Here is an 18,426-nt window from a genome sequence, read left to right as displayed (position 1 = left end):
TCTGGTGAGCTAGACCATGCAATTTGATTGTTCCATATGCTACAATATGAGAAAGATATAACTGATGTGCAATCTATCCTTTTTCTTAATCTCAGGGTCTTTAGCCAAACGGTGACAGCCTGTGGTCTGTTCAGAGACTGGGACCTCACATCGGAACCTTTGTGTCCCGCCCCTCAGCTTCAAGGTATTTATCCCCAAGGTGCCATTATACATGAAGAAAACTTCATGGAGAACCTTTAGAAACAAACAAGGAAGCAGCGCACCACCACAATAGCTCAGGGCTCAGGCCCCTGTCTCAGGACTTCTTAAAGCATCCTTCTTTTGGAGTGGTTTTACTTCTCTGCACTTTGAACTTTCTCCCTGCCATTTCTGAGAGGAACAGCTAACTGTGTGCTGACTGCAGACCTAGCTCACAGTGGGCAGGCCTCTTCACAGAACTTCCCTAGGAGTTTGAGGGAAGGCTTGATCTGAAAGGGAGGTCATTGTTTCCGGGGCTCCGGTTCAGATGTCTCCAGTGATTGATTTATGGTAACCGTAAAAAGGTGGTGGAGTAGAACTGCCCGGGAAAGCCTAAGAAATATGCCTTTTATCTGTTTATCCTATTCTATCAGACAGCGAGGAAAGTTTCACCTCTCGAAAATCCCATATTCTGTTCACTTCAAAGTCCTATGTGGCTGTTGTGGAATCTAACAATGGTCGGAACAATGGATTTGGACATCACTGTGGGTTTGAATATGAAGTATGCCAGTGAGCAGCTTCACGACTCAAGACCTTAGGTCTGTGCGCCTCAGATCTCTGGAATCAACAGAGGGAAGCACTAGCTGCCCCAGGACGTTCTTGTGAGGATTGAATCAGACAATCGCACGTGAAAATAAAATGGGAAATTATCATTTATAAGATTAGATATAATTGATGAATGGGAGGCATTTTGCCCAGACTTAACTTTGAAGACGAATATGGTTTCTGGCTTAGAAGCATTTATAGAAAAAGCATTATGTTGTTCCAATGATGTTCTTCTTCCCTAAGCTTCTCTTCAAGGGGAAAGAATTTTCAAAAGTGTTCCGACAGCACAAGACTTGTCTAATGACCTAAAACATTTATTAGGGGCCCTGCACAATGCTGGATCCGTATTTATTCCTCAACACATTTTTATTTTCTTTCCGTCTTCTCTTGTGTTCACTGGCTAGCAGAGAGCAGTGGAGACACCGCAAATGACATCACCACAGGGACGGCAGTGACCATGCTCAAGCAGAAGTCTCAGCTTACACCCCCTGGCTCTGCCACTTATCTCAGAGGCAGACACTTGTCTCACTGATCTACTTCCATATCTATAAAATGGGCCTGAGATTTTCTAGGCGCAGTGTGGCTGGAGAGGCTGGAGAAATGATTCACGAGTGCGCACTCTGTGGGGGTAAATACTCAGTGACTGGCTCTGTCATCCTCCTGTCAAAATATACACTTGCTCTTATGGACTCCAAGGACAATTACGTCTCATGTGTACCTTAATGCCACCAATGACTAGGGAGCACTGTAAAAATGGATGCTCACATTGATGCTTGTGGTTTGAATGAGAATATGCCCATCAGGCTCATGTGTTTGGACACTTGGTCTCCAGTTGGTGATGCTGTACAGAGCAGGTAATGGAACCTGTAGGAAGTGGGACCTTACTGGAGGAAGTGTGTCACTAGGGGGTGGTTTCTTACTGGGCTCTACTTCCTGTTCTCTATCCATCTGCTTTCTCTGTGTGTGAATATCCTGATTGCTCTACTTCCTGACTGCCCTATTGGCCTCACCCCCTTCTACCATGCCTTCTCAACCATGATGGGCACTATCCTCTCTGGAAGTAGAAGCCAAATAGACCCCTGTCTCTCTGATGTTGCTTCTGGTCATGGTTTGTCCCATCAGCAGAAGGCTAACCCAGGACCGTAAGCATTCAAAGACTTGGCATGAAAAGAAGAACATTTTCAAAAAGCATCTTTGACACTCTTAGCTGAGTTGATTGACTGCAGAAATGACAACACATCGGAGGTGCGATGTGGCACAGATGAGAGAATTCAATAAAACACTGTATTGGAATTGGCTTCACTTGGTTCCATTTGGTGGGATGCTAAGAGAACTTCAAAGGACAAGTGTGACTTCTGTGGTTCTGAGCTGAACCATGTGCCAACTGAGGTCTGCAGTTTTCCCAGGCTGAAAAGAGGCCAGAAGTGCTTATCTCCACGTTCCGATATTTCCCCCCCAAGCATTCCAATTAAAATTAATCTTCAGAATATAGTTTTTGTAGATTCTGATCCACAAAGCAATCTGTTATCTACTTAAATTAATGAATCGAAGGATGTCTTTTTTATCTATATTTGAATGCTATCCTGGAGCTAAGAGCCATATAAACACAACAATTTAGGCATGTGTCAAAACAGAACAGCCCGATACACTGTTTTAGGCCCAATTCCTGGCTCGGTGTGATCATTTTTGAGCTGTATATTTTCCCCAATTTGGGTGACAGTTAAATGGATACTAATTTTCCTTAATAGTGACTTCAGACGCTCTTGCCATGGAGGGTGGTAATTCGCAGGTGTTTGAATTACAGCTTGTTAAATCAGTACCCATTAAGCTTCTACATCTTTAACTCATCCTTTCTTTCCGGTCACAGTAAATGCATACCCTGGTCCTCCATGGGGATATTTATAAACATATTTTATGCAAGAGAACTTGACCTAATTGACTAGCTCTACAGAATCTGCATCATTCCTGACCAGTGTGAAGAGGTCTTGGGCTAAGCTAATCATTTCACTTAACCAACCACTTTCCTGTTAATAGCATCTATGTGGTTGGTGATTTGAATGAGAAAGGTCTCCTACAGTCTGAGTGGGGCACTTGAACCACCTGATTTCCAGTAGGTGGTGCTGTTCCAGGAGGCTTAGGTGGTGAAAGTATGAACTGGGAGTGAGCTTTGAGAGTAAAAACCTGCTCCAGCCTGCTTTCTCTGCTTCCAGCTTGCCTTTGCATGTGGACTGTTGGCTTCATGCTCCTGCTGGTAGGCCTGCTGTTTGCTACCATGGATCCCCTCTGTAACTGTAAGCCAAAATAAACTCCTTTTTCCGGTAAGTTGCCTTGGTCTTGGTACTTTATCCAGACAACAGAAGAGGAGCAGATAGAGTCTGAACTCTTTGTAGAAATCAACACAAATCACCCGCATACAGATGCCTTAGACATGAGCTGGTGGAGGGGGTCCCAAATGGACAGGGTGCATATGAATGCCTCAGGGTTGAAGCAGGTTAAAGTTTACCTACAAAACAACTGTGCAGAGTCTTTTTGCCTAGAATATGTGATTAGGAAACCTAGGGAGTGAAATAGAAGTTTTGGGTCTCCTTGGAGACTCAGTTGTGTCATGTGCTGTTTCTCTGGAAGCTATGTTATGAGAGCATGTTTTTGTGTAAGCAGACACGTGGGAGGATGTTTCGTGGAGAACAGACACATGGTGGTTTTCTGGAAGCGGCCGGGGAAAAAGAGCAGCATGTGATGCTCTGGTAGAGGAGATGCTTGAGAGAACATGTGATATTTGGAAAGGGTATAAATATAACCTGACAGCCAATGGATGATGGTGTGTGGTATTGGTTTGCCTTGCCACTATTTCTGATCATCATTTGTCCTGACTTTGTAGAGGAAAAACATACCAAAGAACTTCTGGTGGTGGCTTCTTACCACTTCTACAGACTGGGGCCAATCAGCAGAGCCTCTCGAGGTTTCTTCTGGATGGAACTGCTGTTGCTGATTCACAAGTGGTGTTTGCAAGTGGATCTCGCTCATTACTACCGCTGCTGATTTGCATGAACTGAACTGCTGATATCCTGACAATGCAGATTTAATTCATCCCAAAGAACTGCTTCTAAACAAGTCCACATCCTCCACTCTTTGCCCTGTCAACCTGTCCTTCCCACTACCTGTTAAAGCATTTAAGTATATGTATTAAAGCAGGTTTTGAGAAGCCTACTAAGGAGAGGTTAAATAAGTGACAGTATTTACTGGGTACTTGGGAGACAAGAAATGTTAGGAGCCATTTTGCCTGCTTCTGTGAATCAAGGCAGAATCAAGGCAGGCCAGGGTCTGCTGGCACATTACTTGGAAAGGATAAGAGGGAACGCACTTGAAGCTCAAGGCAAGGAGCTAGATGTTCTGTTAATCTTGGAGAAAGGAACAGGGATAGGAACAGATGGGAACAGATATCCAATGTATGTCAGCCATTGTCTCTGCTAGCCTGTGACTTTGTTTCCCATGATACTGCAAAGCATATAAAACCTATGAGAATTAAACTCGGAGCTGCCACAGTATTCACTGGAGAGCCCTTCCGATTTCTAACTTTTGTCTCTGAGTCTTCTTCTCCATCTTGCCTATAATCACCCTCACGCCCCCCTCAAAGGACTGTTCATCTGTCGGGCACTTACACTGACATGAAGCCTTCTTAAGTGTCATGTATCTTATCATGGCGTCCACGCTTGGAGCTAATGCCCCCATTGTATAGATGGGAAAACTGACACCAAAGATCTAGGCGATGACTCATTTCTATGTGGCTGGAAGTATGGTAGTAAACAGGCGACCGGAGGCACTCCTGAGGCAAGTCTGGGTTCTCTAGTGTGCATAGTGACCTGGTTATATGTCCTCAGAGTGAGTATGAGCAGTGACAGAGGCCCTTTAACCACTGCTTTGGGCTCTGTTACTCAGGATATCATCAAAGTACTTGTCCAATAGAATGCCAAGGCTCTTGTAAGTCATAGATAGAAACTCAGGCTTCTGAGAGGTTGGCTGTTCATGTTATATTATTATTTAAAAATGAATAAACAGACGAGTTTTTTTTGCAAGTGGCTCTTTCTGTGACTGCTTGTTTTGTTTGTTTGTTTGTTCTTTAGCTGTTTTGAAGCAGTCTGCATTTCCATCTTTGGAGCTGGATCAGGAGGCAGAAGCACGTCATTTCAATTACACATTCGCTGCGATGACGAACATGAAGATATACAAGCCTGGAGCGCAACCTCTGCGGTTCATGTGACCACCTTTTACATTTCATTGTCAAGGAATTCTTAAAATGACAAAACGAGGCAACAATTATGAATATTATTTGCATTTAATTTGAGGGACTTGATTTAAAGTTCAGGTTCCGTTTTGGTGGGGGCTGGGTTTTATGCGCTTTGACTTCCAGGAAAGGAGTATACATCACTCCTAATTAACTGCTAAACACTGCCAAGTCCTTGGTGTTTATTAAGTGACTCAGAGAAATAAAGCATCTCTTCTCTAGAAGTCTGGCCATTGACAGATATAAACAAGGCTCGTAGCCATAGGGATTGCCACTTAGAGCCTTCTGGAATCGAAATGAGGACAATTGGTGATGTTGGGCAAGTGCAGGGATTGGTGTTCCCAATCTGCCTCATTCAGTCACTGAGCGTGTGTTATGGATCTGGCTTTGACAACCCAGTCATGAGGAATAATTGTCATTGTCATGGCACTTAAACATTTCACTCATCTTTCTTAGTGTTTTGCAGGTGGCTCATTCTGTTGCCATGACACCCACATGAGGTGCTCTGATGAGCCCATTTCACAGCCGAAGAAACTCGAGTGGGGGCATGGTCTATGCTGGGATTCCTGCCAAATTGTTTTTAGTGGTCCACCCGGGTGCCAATCCTTGAGCTTGGAGGATCAGAACTGAGATGCACTAAAGTAGGAAGGAGAGTTGACATTTATTGGAGATCAAGGGAGGCTGGAAGAGAAGCATGGAGGGAAAGAACCAACCAGGTAGCGGGAGCAATAGAGAGGCATTCCCAAAGAAGGGCCATCTGAAGAAGGCCTGAAGTAGCCACGTGTTAGCCAGACTGTGCTGGCCAATGAGCCACAGAGATGATATTGGAAGTGACAGAGTCTGAAGAGAGAGGCAGGGACTGTGAAGGAGTAGGGAGATGTGGTCCACCCATGGACACAGTGGGCTCCTATCAGGAGTGGCAAGTTTCAATGAAGAAATGATATGAGCAAGATTCATCATTCTACTCATTCATTTATTCAAAATGCACATACAAAGGACTGACTGTGCAACCTGCACTTGCTAGGTGCTAAGGAAGGGCAATGACTGTACAACAGGAAGAAAAGCAGGGGGGAGGAGGGGTAAGGGAGACAGGAGAAGAGTGAGAGAGGAAGGGGCAGAGGAAAGAAGAAAGAGGCTGTGTTCTTGTAGCCCCTGAGAAGCTTACAACTATAGAACAGAACAAGGCATTAAACTTGGAAACAAGGAAAAACACATCACTAATAGGAGAGCCAGAAAGGAGAGGCACTGTGCTGGGAGGGAGACTGCTGCTGCTGCTGCTGCTGCTGCTGCTGCTGTGTGTGTGTGTGTGTGTGTGTGTGTGTGTGTGTGTGTGTGTGTGTGTATGTATGTGTAGTCCCGACTCAGAAGAGGAGCAGGGGAGACTCTGGGAGGAGATGATATCTCATCAGGCAAATCCTGTTGGAGGCAAGAAGTTGGAGAGGTAATAGGGCCACTGCTGGACCTAGCCACCTGGACCAGGGCATCTATACTCCCCAACTCCTCAGAACCGAAGCTCCCACGTGACTTAGGCATAGACAGCTCAATTCTCCAACCTTAAGTCAAAATAAATCCCTGCAGGGTCCTTGATGTCACACCCTGACTCCATCGTCATAAGACTGCAACTTCTGAATGCAGAAGTAAAATGAATAATAAATAAAGAAATAACAAACAAATAATGTAGGTACTGACAGGCAGGCTGGAGAAGGATGAATCTCCTTTACATACACGCAAATATATTTCTTCATAGGGGTGCAGCACAGAGATTTTTTTCTCCTGGCTAATTCTCTGAAGCTCAGTACACAGGTGAACACATAAATATAAATGATATTCACATGCAAATGAATGTGGGTGGGGCATATACACCCGCCTCCATCCCCACCCACCCCCTCTGCTGCTCTCCAGCTCCTCTTGATCAGACAGTGAGAGATAGCCAGTTTAGTGACAGGAAGACACAGTTTGGTTCAGGCTCACTTTGGTGATTCAGGACTCACCCCCACCTTCTACAGGGCAGCAAACTGGTTTGTGCATGGATGGCTAACCTCTCCACTCACATAACAATAACTCCGAGCCTGTCAAGAGACTGGAGATTAAACTGTCATGCTCATCTCGGATCTAAGGTGAACTTACAGAGCTCAGCTGAGTATTAGCTTATGAGGAAGCCCACTAAAGAGTCAGAAATCGCTTTATAATTAAGCAACTAATGTGCCAAAGTCAGGGTGCAGGGGTTTCCGTTGTATGTGACATCATATAGTGTGGAGTAAAGAGAGAACACTGCCTTCCCATCAGCCTACATTCCTCACAGCCGAACTGGGAGTGTGCTGTCATTTGTCCTAGAGAAATCTTTATATCTTTTAATATATTGATTGGATTTTGCTCTTCGACAATTTCATGTATGCCCTGTTCAAAATATGGCAAGATAAACTTAGCAACTATGGCCTCTCCAGTTTGGGTTTCACTGGATGTCATCCCTACCACCCCGAGACACCTTCCCTCTGCCAACTTTGAACCACTTTCTTTGGCTCAGTCTTATAGCATCGGTCAATAAATTCAGCCTGGGGCTCTGTCTTCTGGAGATGTCAAAGAAACCCTGTTGACCCCTCCACTGCTTGAGGTCATCTGCTATGCCCAGTGGAGAGACACAGAGCTTTGGATTCTGCTCTTATCCCTATTTCACAGACAAAGGTATCAGGGTTCAGAGTGGTGAGTGACTTGTCCAGAGTCAAGCAATCAGTAAGCAGAGGGGTGGAGACGTGGGCCTCCTCATTTCTACTCCAAAGCAAAAGTCCTGCCATCTTGAATAGTCCCACACTAGTCACCAACTCCTGGAAATGTCTATCAAGCTGTCTCAAGAGCCTCTAGTTCAATATGCAAAGGCCTTACCAAACTTCCGGCCTATCTACTTCAGTCCTACCTGCTCTCATTCATCTAGGTCTTCCAGGCCGGAAAACAGAATCATTCAGACACACATGTTGGCCCAGTTCTTCCTTCAAGCCATACTCTGTACATGTATTTTCCCCAGTTGCTTCTATGCAGCCATATACTGCAAGTCTCTTGACCCATGGGCAATGGCGGCACCTGCCCAGGGTAGTATTCCTGCCAGCAGAGGATCAAGGGATGTGTGCTTGAAGGGATGTGTGCCTGTGTTTCAATCTTCCTTTCTGTCAATTTCAAGTTAGGGCTCTTGGCTGAGTTCTCTTGTGTGCATATGGTAGGGGAATAACATGACCAACCTCACCGGGAGAGTGTAAAAATGAGAAAAAAAAATATCCATTAAAACATATGTTGAGGTTCACACCCTTTAAAGGGTTCCACAAAGTAGATTCTTGAAAAGAGTAGTGGCCATCATTTTAACCATTTGCTCTCATCTCTACTTGAGTCAAGACTTCCAAACCTTTGCATCCTGTCTGTTGCTCTCTGTCTGTCAAGAGTCTACAAACATCACTATTGCCTTTCACATGAGTCTAAAACCCTCTTTGCTTGCCCACTTTTCCTGTGATTTTAACTCCATGCTTCCTCTTTAGTCTCCTCCAGCTCCAAATGCAGGACACTCAGACGTTGTAGTTCTATGGGGAGTACAGAGTGTGCTGCCTAACCCTGAGGGGACAAACTTCCTTCTCATAGCTGTGGCTGCAGCTCTCCTAGTTGAGTGACAAGACCAGTCTCAAACTCCTGGGTAGAGACAGAAGTAAGTTGCAATGGAGAGTAATGCTAAGTATCAATAAGGGGTCTCAAAATATTCTTCTAGTTTCAGCCATAGGACAGAGAGAGTCGGAATAGTATTGAATAGGAAGGAGCCCGTGACATTCCAGACTGGATCAGGCTTCTCACTTGCCACAGTTAGCATAGTCTCTGTGGAATGTGACCTCTGTGTTCATGCTTAGTTCCTGACTGGGTGGAGGTCAAGTCTCTACCCCTGGTCAGAACAGAAGAGTCAGAGCTGAGTCTCAGCCCCATGACCTACTTGCTGTGCATTCGGACCAGGGTCACCATCATTGCCTCTCACACTCCTCACCCATGAGGTGGAGATGATGATGGCCTGCTCTTGGCAGGCCGTGGGACATAAGGAGTGAATAAGGCAGGGGAGGGCTGAGCTCTTGGCACATTACATAAGCATCAGCATTGGCCATTACTGTAGCCCCAGCTAAATGCTAACAGTTACTACTGCATACATTGTCTCGTTTGATCCCCACGAAGACCCTGGGAGGTCCATTACCATCTCTTCTTTATGGATGATAAACTCAAAGTAAATGAAGGCTGGGGAGGCACAGCAATTTACCCAAGGTCAAAGAGCTAAGGAGAAACGCATCCTGTCGGCGATTAGTCATTTCCCTCAGGAGGTATGACCTCATGGCACATTCCTCACTCTCCGAAGGGACCATCCTTCAAGGGACAGCTCAGGCCAGGAAAGGGCAGCACCTTAAGGATGCCAGAGGCATGGGCTGAGCAGCCAGAGTGACTCTGCACAGAATTCACCAATACCATTGCGTGACCTTGGACTAGTCAGTCTTCACAGATCTTTCTCGGCGAGATGGAGTGCCACACACTTGCTGCATTACACGAACCAACAAGTATAACTAACACACGTTCACAACCACATACTCAAAAAGTATAACACATGAGAGGGGGACCCTCACAAACTGCATGTATAAATGGCTCAGGATTCTTGACCCTTCCCTTCTCCAAAGGCACACAGCGTCCCTCACTTTTACATCTCTGTGCACTGAGTACTAAAACCATGCCTGTGTACCTTCACTTTCCCCTCTGATGGGACGCCAGGTCAATGCTTGTGCAGTTAGGGTGTGAAGATGAAATATTCCTCCCAGGTCCATATGTGGGATGCTTGGGTCACCAGCTGGTGGTACTATTTTAGAATGTTCTGGAATCATTAGGAAGTGTGGCCTAATTGGAGGAAGACGGTCACTTGGGGCATGCCTTTAGAAGCTCTGCCTTGTCCCCAGTTCTTGTCCCTGTCTGCCTGTATCCCATAATCTGTGTGCTCCCACAGGGCCCATCCACTCACCCAACCACAGGCCCAGAATCAGCAGAGCCAAGTATCTGCGGTGAAATCTCTTGAACAGTGACCAGAAATTAATCTCCCCCTTACATTGTTCCTATAGGCTATAGGTATTTCGATGACAGCTCAGAAATGGTGAGATGGCACAGTTGGGAAAGCACCTGCTATGTATGTATGAGGACCTCAGATCAGATCCCCAGGACCCATGTGAGATGGATATGGGGATGCCAGTCTCTAACGTCAGAGGCAGGAGGATTCCTAGAGCTTATGGCTAGCCTGTCTAGTTGAATTAGTAAGCTTTGCATTCCAGGAGAGACTAGTCTGCCTGAAAAAATTAGGATGGCAAATGGGGAATCTCTGACCTCCACATGCTCAGGTACACATGTGCATCCCACGCACTTGTGTGTATGCCTGTATAAGCATGTGTGTGTGTGTGTTCTCTGTCTTCCTCCCCTCCTTTTCTTTGTCTCTGTTGTCTCTCTGTCTCTCTCTGTCTGTCTCTTTCACACACACACACACACACACACACACACACACACACACACTCACCCCTACCCCCACGCACGCATGCACACACGCACTCAGGCATGACCCACACACACACACTCTCTCTCCAGGATCCTACCTGTTTTGTTTTTCTCATTTTCTTTTCAAGATTTTGGTTTGGTTTGGTTTGGTTTGGTTTGGTTATGGATACATCTGAGCACATCTAAACCTCCTAACATTATCAAGGCGCCTGGAGCCTGTTCTAATGGAGTCTGACCCTCAGAATGGCATAGCAGCCAGCTCCTTCCCCCACCCCTCCCCCAGTGCTTTGTAGGCAGCAAATAATCTCAGCCAAGCTCTGTCCATGGTACATTTAGACAGTGGCAAATGGGAACCAACCAGGACTGGGAGGAGGTGGGCTGCTGGAAGCGCCTCACAGGGCCTCGAGAGACACAAATAAAGGTTGAGAGACCTAACTAAGACCCTAAACCTAACTCCAGCCAAAGCTAGAAGCCACTGACCCCAAGGTCCCTAGGGTCCTTTGAGGGAGGCTTTTGTCGTGAGAAGTACTCAGAATCCTCCCTTCCATCTTTTGAGCAAACACTATGACATTCTTTACTTCCTATAAATATGAACCAGTAATCATGGCAAACAATGCCCATTAGAAACATTTAGTTCCTTATGTAATCATCCCCTCTCCTGGTCTTCATACCAATCACATTCTCTTAAGAAGCATTATCTATCTATCTATCTATCTATCTATCTATCTATCTATCTATCTATCTATCTATCCATCCATCCATCCATCCATCCATCCATCCATCCATCCATCCATCTATCTATCTATCTATCTATCTATCTATCTATCTATCTATCTATCTATCTATCTATTTTTCAGTCTCACAGTCTGGCAGTTGTTTGTTTGTGTTGTTTGACAAGTTGCTCTATCACAAGTCAGTGAGATGCCATGAAACCAGCACCAGCCAGTAAGAAACAGGCTTGCCTTTGTGTGTGGATGACTACTCCACTGGTGAATACAGTCACCAATGTCCTACTGTCTTTAAAAAAATCAGTGACATTGTTGGCTTACTAAACAATAGGCATGCTGTCAAATGCCTTCTGAATGTTTATGTTTATAGTTTAATGCTGCTCACAGCCTTGGTCAGAGAAGCTTCTTGGTGTTATGGGCATCAGTCCCTGCACAGACTCAACTGGACATCTGCATCAACCCAACCCCACGCACGGCTCAGGGGCACAGGGAATGAAAGATCCAGAGGGTGGGGAGGAGCGCCATAAAATGATGTCTTCTGGATATGACACAGCCTTTATACTCAGTACAGAATGTGCTGCAGCTGTGACTTCCTGCACAAGACCAAGCCTGTCAATGTCCCATCCTGGATGGGGGAGGGGCTCATGATCTGCCATCCCTATCTGAGGAATTACTGGTGGCTGATGACTTCTGAGAGGGGAAGTCACTTTTGTGTGTGTGTGACTTAGTTACTAGTAAGTGGCCCCTCATCCAGTAACTAACCCCAAGCCCCAAGCCCATGCTTATGCAGGCAACCCAGGTTAGACCCAGTGAGTCGTGAAGAGAAAGACTTGAAAAGTGAGGGGAACTTGTTGGAAATAAACTCAGAAGACATGGGGCTAATAAAACAGTAGGAGGGGCAAATGGGATCAAAACTCCTTGTATACTGCATGAAACTATCAAATCATAGATAAAGTGTCAGTGGTGTTCATGTGCATGTGAGTGTGCATGCATGTGTGGTGTTTCAATCTCCCCCTAACTTGCAGACTCACAAACAGAAAGGAGAACTCTGGAGTCTGTTCTGCCCAGACATGGTAAACAGAATCCATCCCCAGAAACAGCTATACGTGACCAACTGATGGTTACTCCTACAAGTGATGCATTGGGAAAGACACTCCAGTTCAGCCAAGGGCATTCGGCCCATCTGTCATGAGTGTGATGACAGCATGCCCACTTATGAGCCATCCCAGCCTGTGTCACCAGTCTGCAGACGAGAAGTTGTACCATTCTTCTAAGATCGTGGAGACACTGCTGGCATGGAGGCAGCTCTCGTCAGTTCTACACTTAGCAATCGACCCAGCTGGGGCAGCAATCTCTGTCTTCTATGAAGTCAACTGCAGACAAGGCAGGGTTGTGCATCACTAGATGGAGACTCACAGGTTTCTCAGAGAGGAGAGCCAGGGCAGCAGGCATGGGAAAAGGCTCTCCATGCCAAGCTGGGGACACCACCACTGTTGCTGTCCTTGTTTTCTGGGAGTCGGCCAGAGTGCTTTTCAAAACTTCTAATGAAAACACCAGAGACATTGAGCCCCAGAGAAGGAAGACTTGGTTGCAGATTATCGCCAAAGGACTCTGCCAGCCACAATAATTATGCATACATTACATGGGACACTCATCAGGTATATACACATATATGGGAGTGTTGGGGGCTTGCATACATGAGTATCTGGAAGGGAATATGTGCCAGTTGATGGGGAAAAATCATTGTGTGTCCAGTGCTCACCTCGCTATAAATTTAAGAGCCACTGTGTTCCTAGGATGCCAAATACTCATCCCTCTTTCTCTGATAACAGCCCTTGCATTAATTTTTAAGTAAATATCCTCTTTCATTCCTGCTCCCTGTATTAGGCAGATGGAGACATCTTCAGGAAAGGACATGGTACCATGAAGGGTGTCCCAATGGTTCAGTGTCTAGTTTAGGGATGGTCATGTAATATAGTTAGAGCCAATGAGAATCAGCCACAGGCTTTGGTTGATATCACCAGGAAGAGATAAAGCCAGGCTAATTCAGCCTGAAGAAGGAAGTGGACATGTCAGGGAATCTCTGCACTGGGACACCTGCAGAGAGGAGCCAATGAGCAAGATGGAATCAGAAGACAGATACAAATCAGAGCTGATGCCCTTGTCTAGGTACCAATGCAGAGACACGCTTGGTGCAGAAGGAAGCCTAAAGTATGTCAGTTACATGCACCCCTGCATTCCCACTGCCTTCTCCTTCACCCTCTGTTTTTTGGGTTGGGTTTTTGTCACTCATAGCAATGCTAACAACACCATAAAGACTCCAGAACAAAACAACAAGCCCTCATCTCCCACGTGATACAGAAGGTAACGTTGCTCTTGCAACTCATGTCCCGGCAGCCGAGTTACCTGCAAGGAGCCCTGGATGTCTTTGCCCCCGACAATCACGAGTTCTGCCATGTCTTCAGCATGAGGAGTCCTCGCATGGACAAACAGGGTCCTGCCCACCGCAGTGATGTTCCTGAGAGCCACTAAGGTGCCGTCGCTGTTCACCTTGAAGTGTGGGCTTGAGACCTCGTAGTGCAGCTTCTCGTTGCCCTTGCAGTCATTGAAGGTCACTAAGGAAGGAAGACAAACAGTGGAAGAAAGGTGAGGCGGTTGGATGGGACTTAACATTGGAGAAGTCTCTGGTCTGTTAAGCATGGGTGTATGAGTGTGTGCTACTACTCCACAAAGCTGCCCTTTATCTGATCAAAGCCACTTGTCTCAGAGTGATTTTGATGATGCTGATGGAGTTTACCCGATCATGACACAACCTTGGGCTTAGGATGCAGCTCATCTGGAAGAAAGAAACACACAATGTTCTGTATTTGGTCTCTAGTGATGCTCAAATTGGGCATGGATATAGGCGCCTTTAATCGCTAGCATTTGGAGGTAGAGGCAGGAACATCAGAAAAAGTCATCTTTGACTACATAACAAATTAGGGACTATCCTGGGCTACAGGAGGTCTGCTCAAAGAGGAAAACACAAAACCATATAGCCTTGGTCCATTTTTAGTTTCTAGGGAAGTGCTCAGCATTGTGAAGGCTGAGGAATAGGGCATGCCCTGCCCCTAACTAAGGGCTGCGGATAAAGTAAGGGTCAGATATGGACGAGTTTGTTTGATGGAAGTGACCTGGTTTTTGCAGTGCCTGAGTCTTGGAGCAGAACCACAGCAGACAGATGCATCAAAGATGGTGTTGAAAAGACAATAACTGAGCTGCAACTTGAAACTGTGTGGACCAGCAGGCTCTAGAAATGGTGAAGAGCGAGTGTTCAGGCATTCAAGCTTATTCAAAGAAATGATGGGTGTTCATGAAAGTGCAGGGGGTGCCAAATAGATTCGGGGAAAGAGGACGCCCAGGGGCACTTATGAGTCGTGAATTGAAAATGGGTGAGAGGTGTTGGCAAGTGGAGGAACATTCTGAAAATGTTTTTTTTTTAAACAAATAGAAAAAGCCATTAAACTAGGATGTTTCCTGGAAGCCGTCCACTTATCCTACAGAATGGACTGTACCAGCAGTAGGTGTGTGCTCTGGTTCTAGTGCAGAGCAGGGTTGGAAATCACATGAGAACCCTTTGATGTCACAGAGATGTCTGTCATAGACATGAGCTATAGAGAGTGGTTTGGAGATGGGCAAGAAGGAAAGCCAAGAAAATCAGGTAGCTTGACGCAGATTAAGGGCATCTTACAGAGATGGAGATGGAGGTCCTAGGGATGTGGAGGATGGGTAGATGAGGTCAAACTTTAACTATGTGAGAACAAAATAGAGTCAGAAGCTCTTAGACGAGCCACCTGGGTCTTACACAGTGGTACCAGTGGTGCTGATGACATTGAACCATGCTCCTCTCTGGGGTGCCTCTATACCAGGCCCATAATCCCACTATTCTGGCTCTCTCCATGTGTTCTCTATCTGCTTGCCTGCCTCCCTTCTGCGACTGATTTTGAGGACCCTTGTAGGTGAGCATGGAATTGGATTATATTTACACATTCTTACTCACAGTGGGTATTTTCTTAAAGACTTATTTTTCTTTATTTGTATGTCTATTGGTGTATACCATATGAGTGCAAGTGCCTGTGGGGACCAGAGGGTCCTACTGCATTAGATCTCCTGCAGTTGGAGCGACAGTTAAATATGAGTTGCCCAGTGTCAGTGCCAGGAACCGAACTTGAATGCCTCAGTGAGCTATAAGTGCTCATAACTACTGAGCTTTCTCTCCAGTGCATCCCAGGCTAGAACTGAATATATAATAACCTTATTCCTATGCACACATGCTTATGATAAAGTTCAATGTATAAAGTATGCGTGGTAAGAAATTAATAACAATAATGAGTAATAAAAAACATGATTATAACACTTTTCTGTAATAAAAGCTATGTGGGTGGAATCCAAATCATTACATGGATCCTGATCATATCATACTCTAGTGTTTGGCTGCACCAAGTTTATTTATTCTATAAACAATAAAATACTCTCTCTCTTTCTCACTTTCCCTTCTTCCCTGTCTCACCATCTCTTCCTTCTCTTCTCTCTCTGTTTCTGTCTTACTATGCATGTGTGTTTCTCTTTCTTTCACTGTCAGTCTCCCCATATCTCTGTCTCTGTCTCTGCCTCTCCCCCATCCCCTGCTCTGTGTGTGTACATTTGTGTGTGTACACTTGCGTGTGTGTGTGTGTGTGTGTGTGTGTCTGTGTGTGTGTGTGTGTGTGTGTGTGTGTGTGTGTGTGTGTGTGCATGTGCAATTTTGGACTTAAAACTTTCCAGATTGCACCTGGCTGAAGGTAACTAAAGCAAAACTCCCAATAAGGAGCACGGCACACCCATGTTTGATGCTCTACCTGGCAGTCTTGTCTACTCCATAAATCTAAGACATGGAAAAAGCAACTCAGTGCATTTCTGAGGTGTTGGCAGAGTGGTCTGCCCATCCCTCAGATCATGACACAGAACTTGACTGGTTCTCTCCCTTACTGAGTACAGTAGCTCCCTTCCTCCCTAGAAGCCTCACCATCATCAGTAATGGAGCCACAGAGACAGCACCATACATTGCATTCAGTGGGTAATAGAACTATCCAGCAGGTTTCTTTTGTTCTTGACTTCATTCACCTAACATGACTTTTGTGGGGTTTAGACATGGAATAGTTTCCCCAAATCACTACTTAGTCACCACTAAAGATTATACCAACCCTAGTCATTGGCTCATAGACCAGGATGTCGCTATGTTAATGATGCTATCAACAAGTACCAGGGCTATTCTTAGCCTTCATCTCTTACACTCACTGTTACTTCTGGGAACGTTATTTTCTATGTCTCTTGGTGACAATGTCAACTTGGGTCTGAGTATACTGCTAAAGCTATGGAAAGATCTGAGGGGCTGAGGCTGCCTTGCTCTTCCAGGAAGATGGTGCTTACAATGACCATTATGATGTCAGCTGGCAGCAAGGATAGCTGGTGGAGGCGGAGCACTCTTCCGCATGAATCCAGAGCTGAGCGTTTACACACATGATCTCATCTTCACAGCAGAGAAGAATCAACCACCACTCTGATCCCCCTACTTGGAGCTTTCTAGATAAGGTCATTATGGTTTGGAGAATGTGCCAAGAGCAGTCCACATAGCTTATAAATGAGAAATGGAGAAAAGAATCCTGGTTCATGACAGCATTGTCATTACATAAGGACAGTCACTCAGCAGAGTAGAGCCCTTCTGGGATCTACTCAGAACTGAATGTCAGAGCCCCACAGAGCTCAGTCCTGCTCCCATAGCTGAGAAGTAAATTGCATTCACTCTTTCTCAGTCACACCGTGTGATGCTGATCTTGGTACTCAACTTGACTATATCTGGAACCAACTAAAACCCAACTGCTCAGCAGGCCTGTGGGGGATTTCCTTGATTGGGCCATTTGAAGTGGGGAAAACCAGCCTACATAAAGGGACATGGAAAAAGGTAGCTTTTGCTTTTGGCATACTTGCCCGCACTCTTGCTGGCAAGCTCATCTGCCCTGCTGCTGTAACATTCCTTCACAGATGTTAGAGCCTACTTCTTCAGGGTTCCAATGTGACCTGAAGACCAGCAGCTCTCTAGGAATCTACAGGCCCCCAGCACCATATTGGGACTACTGAGACAGCCAGTCTTGTAGACCGAATAACTACAAGATTCTTGGCCTTCTATTGGTAGTCAGACAGTTTTGAATGAAGTAAATCACAGCCTGTGAGTCAGTCTGATAAATAACCCCTAAATATATATATAATTGTTCCATCAATTCTGTTGCGGTAGAGAGAGCCCTAACTAATTTGCCCTGCATTCAGGCTCCAGGGCCATCTTTACCATTGCTCAGATGGACTTTGATGCCTGCAGTTCTCTGACTCTTGTTCCCTTCCTATGACTATCTTGGTCCTCAAGCTTCCTCAGGTTTACACAGTGTCAGCTCTTGGAGATAAGTTGTACAGGGGCCATTAGCACAGAGCTCACATCCACTGGGACCAACACTCCAAAATGACAAGACCTGCAGAGACTTGCTGCCACACAGCCAGCATGAGGACTCTGGCCATAGCCCATGAACAGGATCCAAGCAGACAGCATTTGTTCTAAAGGCACTGGGCAAGGGAAGACGGACAGAGGACTGTGGGAGTCCTGGATTCATATCAAACTTCCTCCTGGTCTTGCTTCTTCCCTCCCTATTTCCCGCACTCCATCTCTATCTTCCACAAATACTGAACAAGAGCCTATATGGTAAACACTGAGTTCATAGCACTCACAAGAACCAACAGTCTCTAGCTTGATATTTAACAAGGGACATGGACATAAATCCAGCATTACCATGTATAACAGAGGAGCCATTTCAGGGAGACAGAATCATAACTTGTGCAAGAGTCCTGTAGTGCCAAGTGAACTAGACATAAGCAAGGGAGACAGGCATAGAGGCTAAGGCAGGAAGCAAGAAGCAAGGAGAGAGATGACTGGGCCCAGGGATTGGGACCCTGAAGGTCACTCCAAGCCTTGGTCCTTAAAGGGAATCCTTGCACATTTTACAATGGGCTAGTGCCTCCATCCATCTC

General features: G+C 45.7%; 1 protein-coding gene across 4 annotated transcripts in view; it reads right to left on the bottom strand.

Annotated features, from left to right (window-relative positions):
• The window catches only part of Cdh13 (cadherin 13), a 1,184,913-nt gene that overhangs the window by 635,963 nt on the left and 530,524 nt on the right, over window positions 1-18,426 (bottom strand). For 3 of the 4 annotated variants that reach the window (XM_017312550.1, NM_019707.5, XM_006530628.3), the window contains exon 3: window positions 13,741-13,949. In XM_017312550.1, coding sequence (XP_017168039.1) covers window positions 13,741-13,949 — 209 coding nt within the window. Of the gene's footprint in view, window positions 1-13,740; window positions 13,950-16,378; window positions 16,488-18,426 lie in introns of those variants that run through there. The other variant, XM_011248295.1, reaches the window with a different exon arrangement.

This window comes from Mus musculus, chromosome 8 (genome assembly GCF_000001635.26).
Source record: "Mus musculus strain C57BL/6J chromosome 8, GRCm38.p6 C57BL/6J".
Classification (NCBI taxonomy): Eukaryota; Metazoa; Chordata; class Mammalia; order Rodentia; family Muridae; genus Mus; species Mus musculus.
This window is presented reverse-complemented; position numbering and strand designations above follow the sequence as displayed.